General features: G+C 38.8%; 1 protein-coding gene across 9 annotated transcripts in view; it reads left to right on the forward strand.

The window, feature by feature from the left end:
- The first annotated feature begins 589 nt into the window (after nucleotides 1–589).
- VWA3B (von Willebrand factor A domain containing 3B) overlaps nucleotides 590–25,139 on the forward strand; it is a 217,789-nt gene continuing 193,239 nt past the window's right edge. For 2 of the 9 annotated variants that reach the window (XR_009248714.1, XR_009248712.1), the window contains exons 1-3: nucleotides 591–808; nucleotides 5,817–6,044; nucleotides 23,045–23,139. Coding sequence is in view for 2 of the 9 variants with exons in the window: in XM_058684344.1 (XP_058540327.1) it covers nucleotides 5,849–6,044; nucleotides 23,045–23,139 (291 nt within the window). In the remaining 7 variants the exon portion in view is untranslated. Of the gene's footprint in view, nucleotides 809–5,816; nucleotides 6,045–23,044; nucleotides 23,140–25,139 lie in introns of those variants that run through there. The other 7 variants (XR_009248708.1, XM_058684344.1, XR_009248713.1 and 4 more) reach the window with 6 other exon arrangements.

Below are 25,139 nucleotides of genomic sequence, written 5' to 3' on the forward strand. Positions count from 1 at the left end.
TGCAGCTCACTGTCTCACCGGTCTTAGCTTCACATTCGCTCCACCCCTGAGCGATCTGTAACTGCCCCACCTCTTTAAGCTTCTTTCCCTCAACCGTAAAATGAAGAAAATAGCTCTTCACAGCGTTCAGGTGAAAATTAAACAAAATTACACAGGTGTAAGTGCTCTACACGCTGCAAAGCACGTACAGAAGTTAATTGCAATGTTTGCTGCAATGCACTGGCCTACCTCCCGCCTTGGGCGCCTTTCTCGCCCCTTACCCAGGCTCGTCAGTATGTTTACCTGCTTGTTAACTTAGTTAATAAATATTCACCGTCGTTGTTAATTTTCCCTATAACAGCAGGCATAGAGGGCAGTGCCATCCACCCTGTCCCCTAGCGTGGGGGCCCTTGCTTTGGGTCTGAGGTGGTGACCTTGGGTACCTCAGGAATCCGGCACACCCTCCTTCGCAACCACGCCCCGGACCCTGCCTTAGAGCCCCGCCCCTTCGTCCCGCTGGCCCCGCCTCCACTGGGCGCACGCTCCGTGGGTGGGGCCGGCTCAGGGAGCCCTGCTGTGGTTGGCCGCGTCCGAGCAACCGGGGCTACGCCGTGGTAAACATGCCCTGAGTTTAGCTCTCGGGTCACAGAGAAATAGAACGTCTGGAGTCCTTCGAGCCAAGCGCCGACCCTTTGCCCGAGGGAGTTGGTGCTTTATCAACCAGGGGGATGCGCGTCTCACCCGCCCTCGGGGGTCAGAAGGCCCCCAGACAATGGGAGGGCGGCTGCTGAACAGGAACCGTCTTGTCTTTCATCCTACAGATTGCCTAGTAAGTGGGATGCGATCCCTTCCACGCCAGAACCTAACAGGTGCCAAGGTTTCCAGCAGGGTGTGGAGGGAAAGCTTGGAATTAAGCAGTTTCCGACTTGCACTGCCCTCCACAAAAGCTCAACGATTTTCCCAGGTTCACTTAACTATTTGGTTCTGTGGTCAGGCTGAGACACAAGGTACCGACCCCTCCTACTGCACAGCTCTAACCACCATACCCCACTCCCAGCGGAGCTCAGCCCCGCTGGTGGGGAACCAGTTTTCCTGCTTTCTGTCTTATCATAGGCCAACAGTAATAAGGTGAAGTTCGCTAGGCTTGGAATTAATACAAGAACCAGGAGATATTTATTTATTTATTTATTTATTTATTTATTTATTTATTATTTTATGTTCATTTTTGAAAGAGATTCCCATGTAGGCTCCGCACTGTCAGCGCAGAGCCCAACTGGCCGGCTCCATCTCACCAACCCTGAGATCATGACCTGAGCCAAAATAAAGAGTTGGACGTTTAGCCAACTGAGCCACTTAGGCACCCCCCAGGAGAAATTTATTCTTAAGAAATAGTGAGAACATGAATAGTCCAAAACAAAGGGATTTGCTTGTGTCCAGATTTCTACAACTTTCCGTTCTGGGATATCCCCTCTCCCTCCCTTTCTTCTACACTTATTTGGTTTTAACAATCACCTCACAAGGAAAAACTCCATTGTCTTTTGCTCTTTTCATATGGACATAAAACTCAATTAGGCTTAGTTTCCACTTGGTAGAGTTTTCCTTTTATCTTCTTAGGAGCTCTTGGTTTCTTTCTTCTCAGCAATGACCTTCCTAAAGCAGCCCAGTTAGTTATTCTTAGATCTTCTTTTCTTGGCTACATTTTCTCAGCCGTGGGCCAGTCCATTTCACTGTCCTTGCCTCTACCCACATTATTTGAGCAGATGATCACAGGCTAGCCTTGCTCTTTAAGGGCAGGAAAATGGAGGGAGAAGTAGATTAAGGGTTTCTGGGGGAGAGTTGCAGGAGGCTACCCAAGCGGCTTGACCCAGCTTCCTTTCTCCCTGGAATGATTATAATTCAAAACTCACATAAATCACAAAATATATCCACCTAACCTACGCTTCATTTTCAGTAAGAATTAACAATGATATAGAAGTTTTGGGTGTTGATAACAAAACAGGAGTATACCGAATGTTTAATCTGAATTAATGGACTTGAAGTGCATTGTGCCTCAACCTCTGACTATGTAGGACCCAATCTCTTAAGCCATGAGAACTTCCCCAAGGTGCTCACCTCAGAACAACCTTGGGGCATCTCTTAGCTGCCCGCTATGGGCAGACTTCAGCAGTACAGACTGGCTGCACTTGGAGACCCTTGTTCCCTTATTTGGGGCTTTTGACTTCTGCCGACTTTACCTTTCTGTGTTCCCCCAAGCTCTGCCTCCCTGCTCTTACCTTCAGCTCAGACTTTCACTTCTTTTCTTTCTCTTCTATTTTTTTTTTTGTTTTGTTTATATTTCCACATTCTTTTTTGGAAATCCCTTCCTATTTCCCCAAACTTTAGTTCTTGAGATAGCTTTTGAAACTTAGGGCAGTGTTCAACTGGACTTGTTTCTTACTTCTGGATTCCTCTGTTCCCCAATTTGTAATCACCTCAGATGAAGAGATTCTGAAAAGTCATAGTAATAATAATAACAACATAGTAATATCTGGAAGATAAAATGTCTCTGTTAAAGAGACGCTATTTCCCGATTTTAGTCTTGTTTGACCTAAAAAAATTGCTGCCTTATTGAAAGATTAGGATTCTCAGGGTGCCTGGGTGGCTCAGTTGATTAAACGTCCGACTTTAGCTCAGGTCATGATCTCATGGTTCCTGAGTTTGAGCCCCGCATTGGGCTCTCTGCTGTCAGCACAGAGCCTGCTTCGGATCCTCTGTCCCCCTCTTTCTGCCCCTCCCCCCCCCTCAAAAACAAATAAACGTTAAAAATTTTTTTTAAAAATCAGGATTCTTAGTAATTCTGAGTGATCAATTTAATTCAACACCCTTACAAAGTGCCTGCTGTATTTAAGGCACTGTACTGAGGACATTCATATAGTTTGTCCCTGCAATCATTGAACCTTTTAGTTTAGACAAGGCAAACCTGAAGTGCCCAAGGTTATATTGGTGAAGTGTCAAAGTGACAGTTGGAACTTTGCTGGAAACATGCTGCGGAAGGTTGGGGAGGGGGTCTGGAGAGGCTTAATAGAGGGAATAAAGGTTGAAATGGGCCCTGAACTCTAAGATTTCACATAGGAGAACTGCCTGAGACCAGCTTAGATATGGGAAAGCAGGTGGTCAGTGTGTGGAGGGGTTGCTTTGTTGGGTCATTTGGCATCATTGCTCTGGCAGGCTCCCTTGCTCTGACAGAGTATCTTTTCTTTTTTTTAATTAAAAAAATTTTTTTAAATGTTTATTTATTTTTCCCAGAGAGAGAGAGAGAGAGAGAGGGACACACAGAATCTGAAGCAGGCTCCAGGTTCCTAGCTGTTAGTGCAGAGCCCAATGTGGGGCTTGAACTCATGAACTGTGAGATCATGACCTGAGCCGAAGTTGGACGTTCAACCAACTGAGCCACCCAGACTCCCCCTGACAGAGTATCTCTTATACAGCCTGAATAGAATGATCCCTTCTGTTTGGACGTTTAATCACCCGAGCCACCCAGGCACCCCTTTCTTCCTGTTTTCTTGGATTATTTCCATTTTCCAGGTTCTTTCATTTCTGACAATGTGGGTAGTCTTAGGCTTAAAAATCCTTAGTCAAGATCTGAATCAGAATGACTCATACAGTTTCTCAAATTCAATAGAGCCAACCAGACCTTTTTAAAAATATTTATTTAAAAATTTTTTAAGCCACGTGCGTGCAGGAGGCACTGGGGCATGCACCTTAGCTGGAGGATTCAGTTGTATTTTGTTTGGGATCAAGAACATGTTCGGGCCTGGGTGGCTCAGTTGGTTAAGCATCTGACTTCTGCTCAGGTCATGATCTCGTGGTTCATGAGTTCAAGCCCCACATCGGACTCTGCACTGACAGCTGGGAGCCTGGAGCCTGCTTCAGAGTCTGTCTCCCTCTCTCTCTGCCCCTCCCCTGTGCATGCTCTGTCTCTCTCTCAAAAATAAACATTAAAAAAAAAAAGAAAATCTTATATAAAAAAACGTATGACTCTTCTGAAACCTTTAAATGTCCAAAATCCAGTTTAGGAGCCTTATAAGACAATTTGTATAGCTGTGCCCCCTTTTGAACCTCTGACATGTAGGTCCCTCTAGTAAGAAAAACATAGGAGGTGGGTGAGTGTGGGTCAGGGAAAAGAAAGATTAACTGGAAATGATGAGATAGTAAAAAATCTTTATTCTGAGATTACTTTTCTTGTTTCTATAGGAACTGTTAACCAAATTTAAAAGTTCTTCAGCTGGCAGTCTTTGTTGGACAGATCTCAAAAAGAAAGTTAAAGTCTGTTCTTGTTTTCACATTCTGTGAGTCTAAAGTCAGAGGAGAAGCCCAAACTTAGTAGCTCAGACAACTGGGAACTTGAGGGTAAAAGGTACTTGGAATAAAAGAGGGTATATAAACAAGGCACAATTACTAAAGGATAATGATTTCTAAATAATTTATTTGGACATAGCTCTTTGCAATCAAGTGCTTACCCACGAAAAACTCATTCATTGCTAATAATAATATTTCTAATATCTTTTTATGAAAACTCCCTAGCCTATGTCCAACTGATTTCTTTTTTTATTTATTAAAAAATTTTTTAAAGGTGATTTTTTTTTTTTGAGAGAGAGAGAGAGAGAGAGAGAGAGAGAGAGAGAGAGAGAGAATGCACAAGCAGGGGAGTGGCAGAGAGAGAGAGGGAAACACAGAACCTGAAACAGGCTCCAGGCTCCGAGCTGTCAGTGCACAGCCTGATGTGGGGGTTGAATTCACGAACCTTGAGATCATGACCTGAGTTAAAGTAGGATGCTTAACCGACTGAGCCACCCAGGCACCCCTGTTCAACTGATTTCTGTATTTGATTGTTCATACTGTAACAGAGTCGTGCAGGGAATATGTTTGGAGTTTTAGAAATGGGAAACTACTCTTGTTGAAGTTTTATAGTCCAGGGAACAAATTTATATGTGTTTCACACTCTGGGTACAGAGAAGAGCAGACCTTTGTCTTTCTCCAAGTTAATCAGGCCCTGCCTTGAAGTTGTGATGAGTGGGTTAAGATTGCATTACTGTCTGGCCACTCCTTTCCTCTTGTGTACACTAGCTATATTTAGGCGGGTCTAGATAAGTTTAATATGTAGCATATTGCCTTGAGTCCAGCTGGTCCCAGAACAGCTGGCTACATGATTCAGAATGTTTAAGTCCAACTTTAAAATAAAACATTTGGCAAGTGAATCTGTGTATTCTAGCTGGGCTGAGCTGCAATCCAGTTCCCACGCTATCACTAGCTCCCAATTAGACACTCCACTTACAGAACAGGTGTGTTTCCTCTCAGGGTTTTACCCTCTTTATCCTTTGGAAGTGAAAGGTCAGGTGCAATTATAATTGGAATACTGATGTGTAATGAAGGTTCGGGAGCGAATGTTTATTTTCCAAAATGGAAGAACTTTGCATTTTTTCTGATTATGAAAGTAAATCCTCTTTCAGAAATGTTTAAATATTCAATGTCAAAATTTAAACAGTATGGAAAAGGCAAAAACTACACATATTCCCACCACACAGATAAAACTACTGTAACCTGTTGGTATTTACCTTTCTAGGTGTTCTTCTGTGTGTATAGGAGTATGGATGGATGCAGATTGAATTTTATGGATAAATTTTAGCAATATATGTGGGCATCTTTGTTGGCAAATATACATCTATATTAAAATTTTTAACTGGTAGATAGAGTTACACTTAATGGTTGCACTGTAATTTATATTAAACCAATCCCCTGTTGATGTTAGATTGGTTCCAAGTCCTCAGGAAGTCTGATTTTCACACTTGCCCTTATAGGAGGTCTCTGTGATTTAGATCCTAATTCCGAGATGGAGCTAGCAGATTCATCTTCCACCATCTCTGAGCAGCAGCCGCAGGGGCAAGAGAGACTAAGCAACACCAAAACAGATTTGGCCGGGCAGAGTCTCATCTCATCTGAGGAATGGCTTCAACTACATGGGCTTAAGAGCAAAAAATTGACCTTGAAACAGATTTTGTCACAGATCGGATTCCCACATTGTGAAGGTATAGTACTCACAAAGTAGTATCGGTTGGAGAACCCAACCAGCATCCCATCCCGTAGCCTTGGAGGGGACACTGCATCAGCTCTGAAGGCCCCTCAAAACCACACGCCTCTGAGCTTGTTCCGATCTCGCATCTTTATTGGTAAAAAGTGTTTGTGCATGGATCTCCAATATATGTTTGTTATATAGGTGTATGATTATCAGTCCACTTATCAAATATTAGTAATGCTGCGTTTCATTCTTTGCCCTTTTAAAGATGAAATAAAAGTAAATAGAAGTTGTGCACACCACAGCAGACGTCTTCTTCATCCCTTGGGATGTGCAGACCCCTTCAGGAGGCTGTTGATTAAGACAATAGCTGTGTATGGTTTCAGGGAGAACATGCTGTTTTCCTGTCATAGCCTCTCTTTATGTGATATCATGGTCCAGTGTTTTTAAATACATTGGTTAGAAATTTGGTCCTGAACTCCCAGTAGTATAGCTTTCCAACAGGGAGTATAGAAATGGGTGAGGGTGTATTTTGGTTTTGCTTTTGTTTTTTAATTTTTAATTTTTAATTTTATTTTAGAGAGAGTGAGAGTATGAGCAGGTGAGAGGGACAGAGGGAGAGAGTGACAATCTTAAGGAGGCTCCACACTTAGCTTGGAGCCCCATGTGGGGTTGGATCCCACGACCCTGGGATTATGACCTGAGCTGAAATCAAGAGTCAGACGCTCAACCAACGGAGCCACCCAGGCACCCTGCTTTTGTTTATTTTCTGATGACATATTGATTTGGGTTGCTACTGAAATATAGGGCCCAGGGGACCAGGGATACAGAATGTCTTACAGCGTGTGAGATAGCCCACCCAGAAGGAGTGTCCTGTCCAATGTATGAGTAACACCCTATTTGAGGAGCACTCCTTCAATCAGGGCAATTTCTATTACTTGGATTTTACTCAGTAATTTTGAATTAGCCAATTAATTAATTAATAAAGCATATATTTATTGAGTGGCCAATAATACTGTGGTTTTGAGATTTTTCACCAGTTCTCTTGGCAGCTTTGTTCTATACTGGTGATAAGGAAGGTGTAGGGGATGTGGTTGTTACAGACTGATCTGGAGGCCCATTCTAATGGCAAGGACTTTGCTCTTCAGGGTTCAGGCTGTGCGTTATTTATCCTTCTGTAAGGGGTGGTACAACCAGCCCTATACCTTCTAAATACCTTTCAGTGAGGGCTGGGGGTGGGGCTGCCAGAGTCAGGGTCTATAGGATTCCTACATAAGGAAACAAACTGAAAGTTTTATCTTGTATTTCAAATAACTATAATTCAGTTATTAATATTAGCAAAAATAGTAGTTCTGTATATTTTGTCAAGGATTTTTCAATCTAAGGTCATGGAAAATACTGCTCTGTGATTTTCTTTTAATGCCCTTGTCAGACTATGGCATCAGGATTATGCTGGCCTCATAAAATGATTTGAAAGTATTCCTTCCTCCTGTATGTTCTGATGGTGCTTTTATATGAGTGGTATAATTTCTTCTGTAAATGTTTGATGGAACTCACCAGTGAAACTTACCTGAACCTGAAGTTTTGTTTATAGGAAAATTTGGACAAGAATTCCATTTCTGTAATAGACATAGGGCTATTCAGATTTTCTGTTTCATCATGCCAATTTTAGAAAGTTTTGTTTTTCAAGGACTTTGTTCACTTCATCAGTGTTTTCCAATATATTGACAAAACATGTTTCATAATATTCCCTTAACACTTTTTTTAATGCCTGCAGAATCTATAGTGATGTTCCCTCTTTCATTTCAGATATAATTGGTGTTTTTTCTCACTTCTTTCTTGATGAGTCTTTTTAGCAGTATATCACAACTCTTTCCAAAGAACCAAATTTTGGTTTTATTGTTTCTTTTTCCCTATTCTTTGTTTTTTATTTCATTGATATCTGCTTTGATCTTTATTATTTCTATCCACTTACTTTGAATTTAATTTGCATTCCTTTTTCCAGCTTAATGTGGAAACTTAGGTAATTGATTTTAAGCCTTTCTTCTCCTTTCACATAGTCATTTAAAATTCCTCTAAGGATTGCTTTAGCTGAATCCAAATCTTGATAGGTAATATTTTCATCATTACTGAGTTCAGAATATTTTTTTCTCTTGTGACTTTTTTCTTTGATTCATTTTTAAAAGAAATGTTTAATTTTCAAATATTTTTGGATTTTTAAAGGTGTCTTGTTATTTACTTCTGTTTATGTTAGAAAACATAGTAAGATTTTTGTCTTTTAAAATGTACTGAGATTTGTTTTATTGTGCACATTTCATAACACATCTGAAAAGAATGTGTATTCTGCAATTGTGAGGTAATATTTATAAATGTTAATTTGTTCAGGGTAGTTGGTTTTATTGTATCATAGAGATGTTCTGTGTCTTCAGAGATATTTTTGCATAGTGGCTTTGTCCTTTTCTTAGTTCTATAAGTTTTTTTCATGTAATTTGAAGCTCTAATAAGTACACACACACATTTAGGATTGTCATATCTTTCTGATGAATTTACAAATTTTAATAATTTTTATTTTTATTATTTTTAATATAATTTATTCTCAAATTGGCTAACATACAGTGTGTAAAGTGTGCTCTTGGTTTTCGGGGTAGATTCCTGTGGTTCATTGCTTACACACAACACCCAGTACTCATCCCAACAAGTGCCCTCCTTAATGCCCATCACCCATTTTTCCCTCTCCACAACTCCTCCATCCACCCTCAGTTTGTATTTAAGAGTCTCTTATGGTTTGCCTACTTCCCTCTCTGTTTGTAACTATTTTGTTCCCCTTCCCTTCCCCTATGGTCTTCTGTTAAGTTTATTCAGATCCACATATGAGTGAAACATATGATATCTGTCCTTCTCTGACTCATTTCACTCAGCATAATACCTTTCAGTTTTATCCACGTTGCTGCAAATGGCATGATTTCATTCTTTCTCATTGCCAGGTAGTATTCCATTGTATATATAAACCATACCTTCTTTATCCATTCTTCAGGTGATGGACATTTAGGCTCTTTCCATAATTTGGCTATTGTTTAAAGCACTGGTATAAACATTGGGATACATGTGCCCCTATGAATCAGCATTCCTGTATCCCTTGGATAAATTTAATAGTGCTACTGCTGGGTCGTAGGATAGCTCTATTTTTGATTCTTTGAGGAACCTCCACAGTTTTCCAGAGTGGCTGCACCAGTTTACATTCCCACTAACAAAGCAAGAAGGTTCCCATATCTCTACATCCTTGCCAGCATCTGTAGTTTCCTGAGTTGTTAATTTTAGCTACTCTGACTGGTGTGAGATAGTATCTCAGTGTGGTTTTAATTTGTAGTTCTCTGATGGGGAGTGACATGGAGCATCTTTTCATGTGTCTGTTGGCCATCTGGATATCTTCTTTGGAAAAGTGTCTATTCATGTCTCTGCCCATTTCTTCAGTGGATTATTTGTTTTTTGGGTGTTGAGTTTGGTAAGTTCTTCATAGATTTTGGATACTAACCCTTTATCTGATATGTCATTTGCAAATATCTTTTCCCATTCCGTTGGTTGCCTTTTAGTTTTGTTGATTGTTTCCTTTGCAGTGCAGAAGCTTTTTATCTTGATGAGGTCCCAATAGTTCATTTTTGCTTTTAATTCCCTTGCTTTGGAGATGTGTCAAGCAAGAAATTGCTGAGGCTGATGTCAAAGAGGTGGTTGCCTGTTTTCTCTTCTAGTGTTTTGATGGTTCCTGTCTCACCTTTAGGTCTTTCATCCATTTTGAGTTTATTTTTGTGTATGGTGTAAGAAAGTGGTCTAGCATCATCCTTCTGCATGTTGTTTTCCAGTTCTGCCAGCACCATTTGCTAAAGAGACTGTCTTTTTTCTATTGGATGCTCTTTACTGCTTTGTCAAAGAGTAGTTGGCCATACCTTTGTGGGTCCAATTCTGGGTTCTCTATTGTATTCCATTGGTCTATGTGTCTATTTTTGTGACAATACCATACTGTCTTGATGATTACAGGTTGGTAATATAGCTTGAAATCCGGGATTGTGATGCCTCTTGCTTTGGTTTTCTTTTTCAACGTTACTTTGGCTATTTGGGGTCTTTTGTGGTTCCATACAAATTTTAGGATTGTTTGTTTTAGCTTTGAGAAGAATGCCAGTGCAATTTTGATTGGGATTGCATTGAATGTGTAGATTGCTTTGGGTAGTATTAACATTTTAACAATATTTGTTCTTCCAATCTATGAACATGAAATGTTTTTCCATTTCTTTTGTCTTCTTCAATTTCATTCATAAGTTTTCTATAGTTTTTAGCATACAGATCTTTTACATCTTTGGTTAAGTTTATTCCTAGGTATTTTATGGTTCTTGGTGCAATTGTAAGTGGGATCAGTTTCTTGATTTCTCTTTCTGTTGCTTCATTATTGGTGTGTAAAAATGCAACCGATTTCTGTACATTGATTTTGTATCCTGCGACTTTGCTGAATTCATGTATCAGTTCTAGGAGTCTTTTGGTGGAGTCTTTAGGGTTTTGTATGTAGAGTGTCATGTCATCTGCAGAAAGTGAAAGTTTGACTTCTTCTTTGCCAAGTTGGATGCCTTTCATTTCATTTTGTTTTCTGATTGCCGAAGCTAGGACTTCCAACACTATGTTAAACAACAGTGGTGAGAGTGGACATCCCTGTCGTGTTCCTAATCTCAGGGGGAAAGCTCTCAGTATTTCCCCATTGAGGATGAAATTAGCTGTGGGCTTTTCATATATGGCTTTTATGATGTTTAAGTATGTTCCTTCTATCCTGACTTTCTTGAGGGTTTTTATTAAGAAAGCATGCTGTATTTTGTCAAATGCTTTTTCTGCATCTATTTGATAGGATCATATGGTTCTTATCCTTTCTTTTATTAATGTGGTGTATCACATTGATTGATTTGCAAATATTGAACCAGCCCTGCAGTCCAGGAATGAATCCCACTTGATCATGATGAATAATTCTTTTTACATGCTGTTGAATTCAATATGCTAATATCTTGTTGAGAATTTTTGCATCCATGTTCATCAGGGATATTGGCCTGTAATTCTCCTTGTTTGTGGGGTCTCTGTCTGGTTTGGGAATCAAGATAATGCTGGCATCATAGAATGAGTCTGGAAGCTTTCCTTCTGTTTCTATTTTTTGGTATAGCTTGAGAAGGATAGGTATTAACTCTGCTTTAAATGCTTGGTAGAACTCCCCTAGAAAGCCATCTGGCCCAGGATTCTTATTTGTTGGGAGATTTTTGATAACTGATTCAATTTCTTTGCTGGTTAGGGGCCTGTTAAAATTTTCTATTTCCTCCCGTTTGAGTTTTGGTAGTGTGTGGATGTCTAGGAATTTGTTCATTTCTTCCAGGTTGTCCAATTTGTTGGCATATAATTTTTCATAGTATTCTCTGATAATTGTGTTTCTGTGGTATTGTTTGTGATCTGTCTTTTTTTATTCACAATTTTATCTCTTTGGGTCCTCTATCTTTTCTTCTTGAGAAGTCTGGCTAGGGGTTTATCAATTTTGTTTATTTTTTCAAAAAACCAACTCTTAGTTTCATTTATCTGTTCTGTTTTTTTGGATTCTATATTGTTTATTTCTGCTCTGATTGTTATTATTTCTCTTATTCTGCTGGCTTTGGGGTTTCTTTGTTTTTCTGCTTCTAGTTCCTTTAGGTGTACTATTAGATTTTGTATTTGGGATTTTTCTTGTTTCTTGAGATAGGCCTGGACTGCAATGTATTTTCCTCTTAGGACTGCCTTTGCTACATCCCACAGGGTTTGATTGTTGTTTTTTCATTTTCATTTATTTCAATATATTTTTAAATTTCTTCTTTAATTGCCTGGTTGACCTGTTCATTCTTTAATAGGATGTTCTTTAACCTCCATGCCTTTGGAGGTTTTCCAAACTTTTTCCTGTGGTTGATTTCAAGTTTCATAGCATTGTGATCTGAAAGTGTGCATGGTATGATCTCAATTCTTTTATATTTATTGAGGGCTATTTTGTGACCCAGTATGTGATTTATCTTGGAGAATGTTCCATGTGCACTTGAGAAGAAAGTATTCTGCTGCTTTAGGATGAAAAGTTCTGAATGTATCTGTCAAGTCCATCTGGTCCAGTGTATCATTCAGGGCCGTTGTTTCTTTATTGATTTTCTGTCTAGATGATCTGTCCATTGTTGTAAGTGGAATATTAAAGTCCCCTGCAATTACCACATTCTTATCAGTAAGATTGCTTATGTTTGTGATTGTTTTATATGTTTGGGTGCTTTCAAATTTGGTGCATAAACATTTATAATTGTTAGCTCTTCTTGATGGAGAGACCCCATAATTATGATATAATGTTCTTCTCCATCTCTTGTTATAGCCTTTAGTTTAAAATCTAGTTTGTCTGGTATAAATATGGCTACTCCAGCTTTATTTTGACTTCCAGTAGCATGATAGATGGTTCTCCATCCCCTCGCTTTCAATCTGAAGGTGTCCTCAGGTCTAAAATGAGTCTCTTGTAGACAGCATATAGATGGGTCTAATTTTTTATCCATTCTCATACCCTATGTCTTTTGATTGGAGCATTTAGTCCATTTACATTCAGTGTTATTATTGAAAATATGGGTTTAGAGTCATTGTGTTATCTGTAGGTTTCATGCTTGTAGTGATGTCTCTGGTCCTTTGTAGTCTTTGCAACATTCCACTCACAGAGTTCCCCTTAGGAACTCTTGTAGGGCTGGTTTAGTGGTATTGAATTCCTTCAGTTTTTGTTTGTCTGGGATAACCTTTATCTCTCCTTCTATTCTGAATGACAGCCATGATGGATAAAGGATTCTTAACTGCATATTTTTCTTATTCAGCACATTGAAAATTTCCTTCCACTCCTTTCTGGCCTTCCAAGTTTCAGTAGGTAGTTCTGCTACTACCCTTATGTGTCTACCCTTGTAGGTTAAGGCCTGTTTATCCCTAGCTGCTTTCAGAATTCTCTCTTTCTGTTTGTATTTTGCCAGTTTCATTATAATATATCTTGCAGAAGATTGATTCTGAAGGGAGTTCTCTGTGCCTCCTGGATTTCAATGTCTGTTTCCTTCCCTGGATTGGGGAAGTTCTGAGCTACAATTTGTTCAGGTACACCTTTGGCCCTTTTCTCTCTCTTTTTCTTCTGGAACTCATATGATATGGATCTTGTTCTGTTTCATTGAATCACTTAGTTCTCTGACTCTCCCCTCATGGTCCAGAATGTTTTTATCTCTCTTTTTCTCAGCTTCATCTTTTTTCATAATTTTTTCTTCTATTTCACCTAATCTCCCCTCTGCTTCTTCAATCCTCACTGTCATTGCCTCTAGTTTACTTTGCACCTCATTTACAGCATTTTTAATTTATCATGACTATTTTTTAGGTCCTTAGTCTCTGCAGCAATAGATTCTCTGCTGTCTTCTATGCTTTTTTCAAGCCCAGCGATTAATCTTATGACTTTTATTCTAAATTCTTGTTCAATTATCTGTTTTTTGTTTATATTTGTTTTGATCAATTCTTTAGCTATCATTTCTTCCTGGAATTCTTCTGAGGAGAATTCTTCTATTTCATCCTTTTGGCTAGTTTTCTGTCCCTCATGTGTTTAAAAGCTTGTTATGTGCTCTGCACCTGTGAGCACTACTATGTTAAAGAGGGGTCATATACTGTCCAGGGCCTGGCCCTTCAGGTGGTGTTTTTTGGAGAGTGTTATGCTCTCTGTTATTGTGACTTTGGCTACTTTATCTCCCTACTGTAGTGATGTTTTGGACCCTCCACTAGGTGTGCTTTGATTTGTTCCTTGAAGTTGCTGTGGGAAGGAAGACAAACAGAAAACAACAACAAACACACAAACAAAAAAACAGAAAAACAAAAAACCAGAAACACCAGCTATAAGTAAAAAACAGGGTGGAAGCCGTGCTGATGGAAGAGGCCTTATCCCATACAAAGAGAGAAATGACAGGGGCCAGGAAAAAGAGAAGAAAAATTGACCAGATAGAGAAACTATATGGCTTAATCCAGAGAGAGAAAAAGGAAAATAAGGAGGTGTCTAACATGTATGAAGAGAATAGATTAAAAAATATGTCTGATTAAACAAACCAAAACCAGAGTGACCAGACTAGAGGAGGGAAGAGATAAGAAAGAGAACAGGAAGGAAGAATATACATATATAATAAGAATTGTCTGAGAACTAAATCAGGCAATGCAAGAGCGCTGGTCTGTGTTGTAGACTCTAAATCTAAAGTTCTCTCTTGACCAGCAAGAGAGCGGATGCAGAATTAAAAGCAAGAGATGGCTAATGTCCAGGAAAAGACAAAAGCCCTGAATAAGAGTCCTTGCTCTGTATTAAGATTAGAAGGCTTACAAACCTGATGGGCATGCACAAAGAGACAATGAATCTGTGAACATTAACTCATGGGCATGAGGGAAAGGGGGTTTTGAAGATATATGGTGTTTGGGGTTTGGGTTAATATGAAATAAAACCTGGTGCTGGGCAGATGGGCAGATGGGCAGATGGTTGTTAAGGCAGACAGGAGGCACCGTGTCTGTTTATCTTAGCTAGCCTAGGGGATGAGACAGATAGAGCATATAACCTCAGGGTTAACAAGGCACCTTTCTTTTGTTAATCAGCTCTGATCTGGGTAGCTTCACCTGCATTGCAGCAGTCTATAGCCCTATTTACTCATTTACCTAATTTAGTCCTTCCCTCCTGTGAAAGCAGCTTTCTGCTATAGTACAAAATTGGGGCACACTTTTGCCCTGAATACCTAATCTTGTTTACCTCATATGCCTTTGTATTGGGGGTCTTTGCTCCCCCCACTCTATTCTGGGGGACTTTGCCCCCCTCTGGTCTATCCTGGGGGTCTAATCTTGTTTACCCAAGCTTGGATGTGAGCATCCTATGACTTTGTAATTCTTTCTGCCTTGTTAACCCATTGGTGCAAGCCTAGGGAATTTCTAGGTTTATTCCCCACAGGTCTGGAGGAGGGGCTGACTGGTTTGTCACTGTCAATCCTGCTCCTGTAGACATGCACTTACCAGGCACAGAGGGGCGTGGTTTGGTGTAGGTGGGTCCCACCTCCACTGTGGGCCCACTGTCCACTGTCGGTTCTCTGAAGCCCTGTGGTGGGGAGAAAAATAGCGACCCCCCCCAGTGTCTCCTCCATGGACCGGTGTCCCCAACAACTCTGTTCAAGCCATCCTCACTGTGTTGCGGGTGCAAACGAGGCAGTTTGTCACACTCTGCTGACTCCTGTGCCTTCCTGGCATTGGGCTGGGATTTAAACCCTGATGTCTTTAAGGTTCCCGCTCCACCCACCCTGGTTTCGGGTAAGTGCTGCTTTGCACTGCCCCATTTATGGCCTCTGGCTGGTGGGCACAGGCAACCTTTGCCCTTTGAATGGCTACATACCTTCTTCCCACAGCACTCCAGGGAGGGGATTGCTTTCTCCCATTGCGCACTATGCCTCTGAACTAGTTACTGAACCGGGGCTGGCTCCCTTCCTCCCCAGGTACTCAAACAGGGCAGCTGGCCCCAGTCTGGAGAAAGCCCCACAGTTAGATTGGATCTTTCTCCATCCTGGTCCATGTCCATGGTTTTTCTCTTGTCCAGATACTGTATTACACTTTCCCAGCCTCTTTTTCTCTTCCCTTTGTCTCTCCACAGAAGGGGATCCCTCCCCTCCTTTCCTCTGCCTCCTGTTTTATCTCTCCCAGTTCACAGTCACGCCGGTATGGCCTGTCATGTTGTCCCCATGGGTCCCTGGAGGCGTCTCTATCACTTTGCAGCCTGGACTCTTGGAGTTCAGAGTCCTTTGGCCTCAACACTGCTGTGTTTGAGAGATGAGGGAACTTCGGATCTTCCTACTTCTCTGCCATGTTGGCCCCTCCTCCCTTAATAATTTTTAAATGTCCTCTTTGTCTCAGATGATAGTCCTGGTTTTGACCTTTACTTTAATATTGATACAACCACTGCCGCTTTCTTAGGCTTCATTTGTACATGGCATATATGTTTACAGTCTTTAACTTTCAGGCTATCTGTAGTCTCTAAATTTTTCCATTTACATTTCAATAGGCTTTTTATGTATGCCCTTTTTGTGTTTTGTTTTCAGTGGTTGCTTTAGTGATTATATCCTTAACTTGTTATACTCTGTCAAAAGTTAGCTTTGTACTACATCATGTAAGGTATAAGAACCTTGCAACAGTATAACTCCACTTACCTCCCACTTCTGTCCTTGGTATTATTGTTTAATGTATTTTATTTTTATATACATCATAAACCTCACAAGCCGGTGTTATGATTATTGCTTTAAAAAGTCATTTGTCATTTAAAGAAACTGAGTGGGAGAAAATAGCATTTTACATCCACATATTTACTATTTATAATATTCTTGCTTCCTAGAAGTTCCATCTGGTATTTGTTCCTAAAGAATTTCTTTGAATCATTTCTTGTAGTGCAGGTCTGCTGGTGACAGATTTTCTTAGTTTTTGTTCATCTGATACTGTTTTTATTTCACCTTCTCTCTTTTTTTGAATGATTAGTTGTTTGGTTGATTGATTGGTACTTGTTATTCTGACATAATGATAGCTTTACAGGAGGTTGCAAAGATGATATAGACAGAACCCAAGAACCCTTCACCTAGTTTCTCCTAATGGTTACATCTTATAAAATTTGGGTATAATATCATATCAAGGAGTTTGACATGGATGCACTGTGTGTGAATAATTCTATGTAATTTTACCACTTGTATAGATTTGTGTAACCATCACCACAATCAAGATACAGAACTGTTTATTACCACAAAGATCTCCATTGTGCTACCCTGTTATAGTGGTACAGACACCGTAACCCCCAACATCCTTAACTCCTAGCAACTACCAATCTGTTTTCTATCTCTAATTTTCTCATGTAGAGAATGTTTATATAAATGGGATCATGTAGTATTTGACCTTTTGAAATTGGCATTTTTTCACTTAGTATTATTTCTTTGAGATTCATCCAAGTTATTGCATGTAGCAATGGTTTGTTTCCTTTTATTGTAGTTGTATTCCAGGGTATGGATGTACCGCTGTTTGTTTAGCCAGTCACCATTAAAAGACATCTGCGTAGTTTCCAATTTTGGGCTATTACAAATAAGTCTGCTGTGAACAATTGTTTACATGTTTTTGTGTGACCATAAGTTCTCATTTCTCTGGGATAAGTGCCCAGGAGTGCAAATGCTACATGGTATGTTAAGTGTGTGTTTAATTTTTTGTTTTGTTTAGTTTTATTTTGTTTTGTTCAGAAACTGCCAAACTTTTACAGGGTGGCTATGCTATTAACTTCAGTAATATACGAGAGAGACAGTTTCTCCACGTCATCATCAGCATTTGATATTGTCACAATTGAAAAGTTTTAGCTGTTCATGGCGATTAAGGAGTGCACTTATCCTGATGAGCACAGGGATGGAAGTGTTCAGTCACTATATTGTACACCTGAAACTTAATATTACACTATATGTTAACTGTTATTTAAATAAAAACTTAAAAAAATAAAAGTTTTAGCTGTTCTAATATTTTCTAATATTTGTGTAGTGATATTTCATTGTGGTTTTAGTCTATATTCGCCTAATGTCTAGTTTTGTTGAACACATTTTCATGTGCTTATTTGCTGTATATCATCTCTGGCAAAATGTTTTTTTATGTCTTTTGGTCATTTTCTAATTAAGTTTTTTTAATGTTGAGTGTTGAGAGTTCATTATATATTCTAGATGTGAGTCCTTTTTCACATATGTGGCTTACAGATATATTTTCCTAATCTATAGCTCATCTTTTCATTCTCTTAACAGAGTTTCTCAGAAAAGAAGTTAATTTTGGTGACTTTTTTTTATTTGATGATATTTTTCTTGTGTGAATCTTGCTGATGCTCAAAGTTTTCTCCTATTTTTGTTTTACTAAAAGTTTAATAGTTTTCTATCTTACATTTAGCCCATGATCAATTTGAGTTACTTTCTGTAGAAGTTTCACTTTTGGACTATGGATATCTAATCACTCCAGCAACTTTATTTAAAATTAAATAAAAGGCTTTTGCACAGTGAAGGACAATAAAAAGGTTTTCAGTAAAAAGACAACCTACTGAATGAGAGAAGATATTTGCAAATAGTATATCCAATAAAGGGTTAATATCCAAAATATATAAAGAACTTATACAACTCAACACCCAAAATGCCCCAAACAACCTGATTTAAAAATGGGCAGAGGACTTGAATAGACATTTTTCCAAAGAAGACATACAGATGGCCAACAGACACATGCTCAACATCACTCATCATCAGGGAAATGCAAGTCAAAACCAAATAAGATATCACCCCACACCTGTCTGGATGACTAAAAAAAATGCAAGAAATAACAAGTGTTGGTGAGGATGTGGAGAAAAGGGAACCCCCATACACTGGTGGTGGGAATGTAAATTGGTATAGCCACTGTGGCAAACAATGTGGAGGTTCCTCTAGAAATTAAAAATAGAAATACTATATGACCCAGTAATTCTACTACTGTGTATTTACCCAAAGAAAAGGAAAATATCAATTTGAAAAGGTATTTGCACCCCTGTGTTTATTGGAACATTATTTACAACAGCCAAGATATGGGAGCAACCTAAGTGTTGATCAGTAGACAAATGGATAAGGATGATGTGGTATATGTATACAATGGACTATTATGCCACCATAAAAAGGATGAGATCTTACCATTTGTAACAACATGGATAGACCTAGAGGTATTGTGATAAGTAAAATAAATGACACTGAGGAAGATAAATACCATATGATTTCACTAATGTGGAATCTGAGAAGCAAAACAAATGAATTAACAAAAAGCAGAATCAGGTCTATGCAGAGAATAAACTGATGGTTGCCAGAGTTGGGATGGGGTGGGGAACACAAGAGACCAGTTAGAGAATGAATAAGTCATGGGAATAAAAGACACAACAAAGGGACTATAGTCAATGATACTGTAATAGTGTTGTATAGTGACATATTTTAGCTACCCCTGTAGTGAGCATATTGCATATTGAGAGGTTGAATTACTGTGTTGTATACCTGAAACCAATGTAACATTGTGTGTCAACTATACTAAAATAAAATAATAAAAGACTGTCCATCTTAAGAATTGCTTTCACATCTTTGTTAAAAATTAGGTGATTGTACTTGCGTGGGGCTATTTCTGGGTTCTCTATTTTGTTTTATTTGTCTATGTGTCTCTTTACCACTACCACACAGTCTAGATTACTGTAACCATGTAATGTCTTGAAATTGGCCAGACTGATTCCTCCACTTTATTCTTTTTCAAAATTGTTTTAGCTACTCTAGTTTATTTGCCTTTTCATAAAATTTTAGAATAGTATGTCTATGTCTAAATATTGATGGGATTTTGATAGGAATTGCATTAAACCTGTATATCAATTTAAAAAATTTTTAATGTTTTTTTATTTTTGAGAGAGAGACAGAGACAAAGAGTGCGAGCAGGGGAGGGGCAGAGAGAGAGGGAGACACAGAATCTGAATTAGGCTCCAGGCTCTGAGTTGTTAGCACAGAGCCCAATGCGGGGGTTGAACTCACGAACCTTGAGATCATGACCTAACCTGAAGTCAGACTCTCAACTGACTGAGCCACCCAGGCATCCCAGACCTGTATATCAATTTAAGTAGAATTGACATCTTTATTATAGTGGGTCTTCCAGTCCATGAATGTGGAATAGCTCTCCGTCTATTTACATCTTTTATTTATTTCATCAGCTGTTGTACTTTTCAATATATGTCTTGCACATGTTTTGTATTTTATTTTTCTAAGCAATTGTAAATGCTGTTGTGTTTTTTATTTTGGTTTCCACATGTTCATTGCTAGTATAAAGAAATATGGCTAATTTTTTTTTAAATTTTTTTTTTCCAACGTTTTTTATTTATTTTTGGGACAGAGAGAGACAGACAGAGCATGAACGGGGGAGGTGCAGAGAGAGGGAGACACAGAATCGGAAACAGGCTCCAGGCTCCGAGCCATCAGCCCAGAGCCCGACGCGGGGCTCGAACTCACGGACCGCGAGATCGTGACCTGGCTGAAGTCCGACGCTTAACCGACTGCGCCACCCAGGCGCCCCTGGCTAATTTTTTAATGTTGATTTTCTATCCTGTGACCTTACTGAAATCACTAATTCTAAAAATTTTTTTTTGTTGCTCTTGATTCCTTGGGATTTCTAGGTAGACCATCATGTCCTCTCCAAATAGGGAAAGTTTTCATTCTTCCTTTGTGATCTATATACCTTATATTTCCTTGTCTTACCATGTGCTGGATAGAACTTTCAGTACTATGTTGAACAGTAGCGGTGAGAGTGGACATCCTTACCTAGCATCAGGTCTTAAAGGAAAGCTTTCAATCTTTGACCATTAAGCATAAAGTTAGCTTTAAGTTTTTTGTAGAATTAAAAAAAAACAAGTTGAGAAAGGTTCGTTATATTCCTAATGTGTTGAGAATTTTTATCATGAATGGATGTCGAATTTTGTCAGATGCTTTTTCTGTGTCTATTGAAAGGATCATGTGGGTTGTTTTCTTCACTAGCCTGTTAATTTGGTTGATTCTATTGATTGGTTTTTGAATATTGAACCAATATAGCTAATACACTTTTGCATATATAATAATGAAGGATATTGGTCTATAGTTATCTCTTTTTTTATAACTGCCTTTATCTCTTTTTGGTATCAGGGTAATATGGGCTTAATAGAATGAGTTGGAAAATGTTCCCTTGTCTTCTATTTTCTGGAAAATATTGTGTAGAATTTTAATTACTTCTTGTGTGTTTGGTAGAGTTCTCCAGAGAACCTATCCAGGCCTGGGGATTTTTGGTGTAAAAGTTTTTGATTACAAATTCATTTTCTTATTTAGGTATAGGGCTAGTCAAATGATCTATTTCAGATTAAGAAAGTTGTGGTAGTTTGCGCTTCTTGTGGAATTCACTTCATCTAAGTTGTCTAATATATGTGTGTGGAGTTGGTGGTAGTATTCCATTATTCTTTTGATGTCTGAAGGGTCTTCTGCAATATTCTGTTTCACTCCCAATATCAGTAATTCATGTCTTCTCTCCTTTTACCTTTGTCAATTTTATTAAACTTATTAAAATACCAAGTTTTTATTTAATTGATTTCCTCTATTGTTTTTCTGTGTTCAATTTTCTTGATTTCTGCTTTCATCTTTATTATGCATTTCCTTCTACTTACTTTGGATTTGTTTTGCTATTCTTTCTTAGTTTCTTCAAATGGGAACTTAGGTTATTGATTTCAGACTTTTCATCTCCTCTTTATGCTATAAAGTTCCCTCTTGACAGTGTTTAAGCTGTGTTCCTCACATTTTTATATGTGTATTTTCATTCAGTTTAAAATATTTTTTATTTCTGTTGTACTTCTTTGATTCATAGATTTATTAGAAGCATGTTATTTAGTTTCCAAGAGTTTGGAGATTTTCTTATCTTTTTGTTACTGATTTCTAGTTTGTTTCAATTGTGGACAGAGAACATACTCTATTTGCTTTTAGTTTTTTTACATTTTTTGGATTTTTTTTTATAGCCATGGCTATGCTTTGTCTTGGTATATATTCTGTGCTTAAAAAAGAACGTGTGTTCTTTTGTTATGTAGATTTTCTGTAAATGTCAATTAGATCTTGTTTGTTGATGGTGTTGAGTATCCTTGATGATTTTGTGTCTAGTTATTCTATCAGTTGTTGAGAGAGTAGTATTGAAATCTCCAATTATAATTGTGAATTTGTCTCTTTCTCCTTTCAGTTCCATCAATTTTTGCTTAAGGTATTTGCAGTCTGTTGTTCAGGGAGTACACATTTAGGATTGCTATGTCTTCCTGTCTTCCTGGTGGGTTGACACTTTTATAATTATATAATGTTCTGCTATATCCCTAATAATATTCTTTGCCCTGTAGTTTACTTTTGTGATATTAATATAGTCAATCTACTTTCTTTTTATTAATACTTAAATGACATCTTTTTTCCTTTTTATACTTCTAGCTTATATATGTCATTATATTTGAAGCAATATAATTATATTATATAATATATATTATATATTATATATATAATAAATTATATATAATATAATTATATTATAGACACCTTATTGTTGGGTCATTTTTTAAATCCTCTTTGCCTATCTTTTTTTCTCTCTCTTTTTAAATTTATTAAGTTTTAATTTTAATTCTAATATAGTTAGCATACATACAGTGTTATATTAGTTTCAGGCCTACAATCTAGTGATTTAAAAATTCCATACATTACTCAGTGCTCATCATGACAATGCCCCCTTAATCCCAATCACCTATTTTACCCATTCCCCCTACCCACCTACCCTCTGATAATCACCAGTTTGTTGAGTATAGTTAAGAGTCTGTTTCTTGGTTTCTCTCTCTCTCTCTCTCTCTCTGTTTTTCTTTGCTCATTTGGGTTGTTTTTTAAATTACACATATGAGTGAAATCATGTATATTCAGCCCTAAAGAATAAATCTTGCCATTTGCAAAGGCATGGATGGAGCTAGAGAGTATAATGTTAAGTGAAATAAGTCAGTCAGAGACAGCTAATCACTATCTTTTAATTGTTGTACTCAGGATATTTACAGTTAATGTAATTATTAATTTGTTATAGCTGTGTTTTAGACTGTGCCTTTTGACCTCTATCTTAGTCGTTCTGGACAGAAGAATCTGGAAACCAAGAAACAAACTTTATTTTTCCTCTCCATTTATTTGTGCATTAAAGGGTTATGCATGTCATAAATAGTTAACATATATCATAGCACCTAGAAACACTTCATTATTTAGGACAGAATACCAAGCATCACAGATTTTTGGTGTCACGGGATATAATTTGAATGGTGTCAGAGAAAATCATTTTGAAATAAAAATAAGAAACATTGATAATGCACCATTTTGACTGCTTTTCTTTATAAAAATACAGATTACGTGTCTTCTCTGGGGAGACTCGTGGCTTCCCGGTATGCAGATGGCCTGTTTCCACAGTTCTACAGACCCGAAGATGGCAGAGTATACAATGTAAGTCGGAGTTCCCTTGATGGATAGGCCCAGTGACATGCTTCTGGTGTCTGGGAGTGGCCTATGTGGAGAGGCTCACACTGCTTCCTATTGATGCAGTGGAGCCCAGGCCTCATCAGGGCTGGAGGCTTTCTTCTGGCCATGTGGAGAGTTATGAAAGTTATGGCTTAGGGCCTGGGAAGGGAAGCACTTGACCTGTTAGAGATGAGTGCATGAAATCATTGACCAGAAAGTGAAAACCTTCGCATATCAATAGTACTTTGTTTTGCCTTGAAAATAAAGAAGGTGTAGTATGACAGAAGTTAGCAGACAGGCAAGAGCTGCTGCTGTTACCTGACAAATGCACAGGGAACAGGGGGCTACTTTTATAGCTAGTGGTTTTATAGCAAGCGGCACCTCTTACTGGAGTCCTTAATTCCGGCAATTCAACACGTGACTCGTGTAGTCTCATAACGTGTCTGCCCCTGTGCCCACCCTGGTACACCACAGGGAACTCACAAAAACTCATATCCCATCATGTCACTTTACAGATATTTGTTCGTGTCACTGTACATCTATGTACCACCTGGACTGCTATATCTTTTTTTTTCTTAAAAATTTTTTTTAATGTTTATTTATTTCTGAGACAGAGAGAGACAGAGTATGAATGGGGGAGGGGCAGAGAGAGAGGGAGACACAGAATCCGAAGCAGGCTCCAGGCTCTGAGCTGTCAGCACGGAGCCCGACGCGGGGCTCGCACTCACAAACGGTGAGATCATGACCTGAGCCGAAGTCAGTCGCTCAACCGACTGAGCCACCCAGGTGCCCCCCCTCTTTTTTTTTCCTTTTAGAGAAAGCATGTGAGTGGAGGAGAGAGATAGAGGGAGAGACAGAGAGAGAGAGAGAGAGAGAGAGAGCCAATGAGAATCCCAAGCAGGCTTCATGCTCAGTGTGGAGCTAGATACAGGGCTCCATCCCATGACCCTGGGATCAGGACCTGAGCTGAAATCAAGAGTCAGATGCTCAACCAACTGAGCCACCCAGGCACCCCTGTTAGTTCTTAATATTTTTAATTTAGCAATAATATCCGTAGAATCTTGAGTTTGGTGTGCTAAATATATTTTTTATCTGAACCACATGAAAATCAGTGCAGAACTATTGAAAACATCTGTCTTTGCCATCTGACCACCTCCACAGCCCCTATGACATGGTCCTACCCTGGTTTCTGTATCGTGGTAGAAACTTTAATAAGTGCTGTGAATGCTGGTGAGAGATTTAGGAATTTTGCCCTAAGGAACCATGGAAAGCAACAGGAAGTGGTGCTGGAGCTTGAGGAATAAGCTGGAGAGACACAGGAGATAGAGAAGGAAAACAGTTTGAGGCAGAGGGAACAGCGCGAGCCAAGGCATGAAAATGTGGAATTACATGGTGTGTTCAGAAAACACATTTTCCTTAACAATTTAGGTACTTAAGGGGTATTCTGAGGGTTTTTGAAGTTAAAAATAAGTACCAGATCTTTCAAAATTTGGTTCTTCACAGAATAGGGCACATTTTTTTCTTATTCCTTTTCTATGTCTCCTACCTCCCTACACCCTAAGAGGCCTTGCATAGTTGTGCCTGGTCTGTGTGAATGATTGTTTATTTGTGTCTACAAGAAATTGCCTGCAAGTCTCTGTCACCTTTCAGGCACAGCCTCTGCAGGTGTTTGTGATCCACTGATCCAGGCATGGGGCAGTGTGGCCTGGGAGACAGAGGATACAGGGTGCAGGTTGTGAGCAGGAAGATGCGCCACTGGGGCACATCTCTCAGAGGAAGCCAGGCAGGTGTGCTGGCAAATCTAGAAGCATTCTCACAAATATTTTTGGCATCTTGGTGTTAGGAAAACTTTTTAGAGAGACTTATTTTTTTCCATCTGCCTTTGCTGATCTCTCTTTTCTTCTACCGAATTCCTTGAAAGTTCTTTTCTTCTACCTAATTCCTTAAAATGCCCCCTGAACATTTTCTGGTAAAGATAATTCTGT

Source organism: Neofelis nebulosa, chromosome 9, assembly GCF_028018385.1.
Source record: "Neofelis nebulosa isolate mNeoNeb1 chromosome 9, mNeoNeb1.pri, whole genome shotgun sequence".
Taxonomy (NCBI): Eukaryota; Metazoa; Chordata; class Mammalia; order Carnivora; family Felidae; genus Neofelis; species Neofelis nebulosa.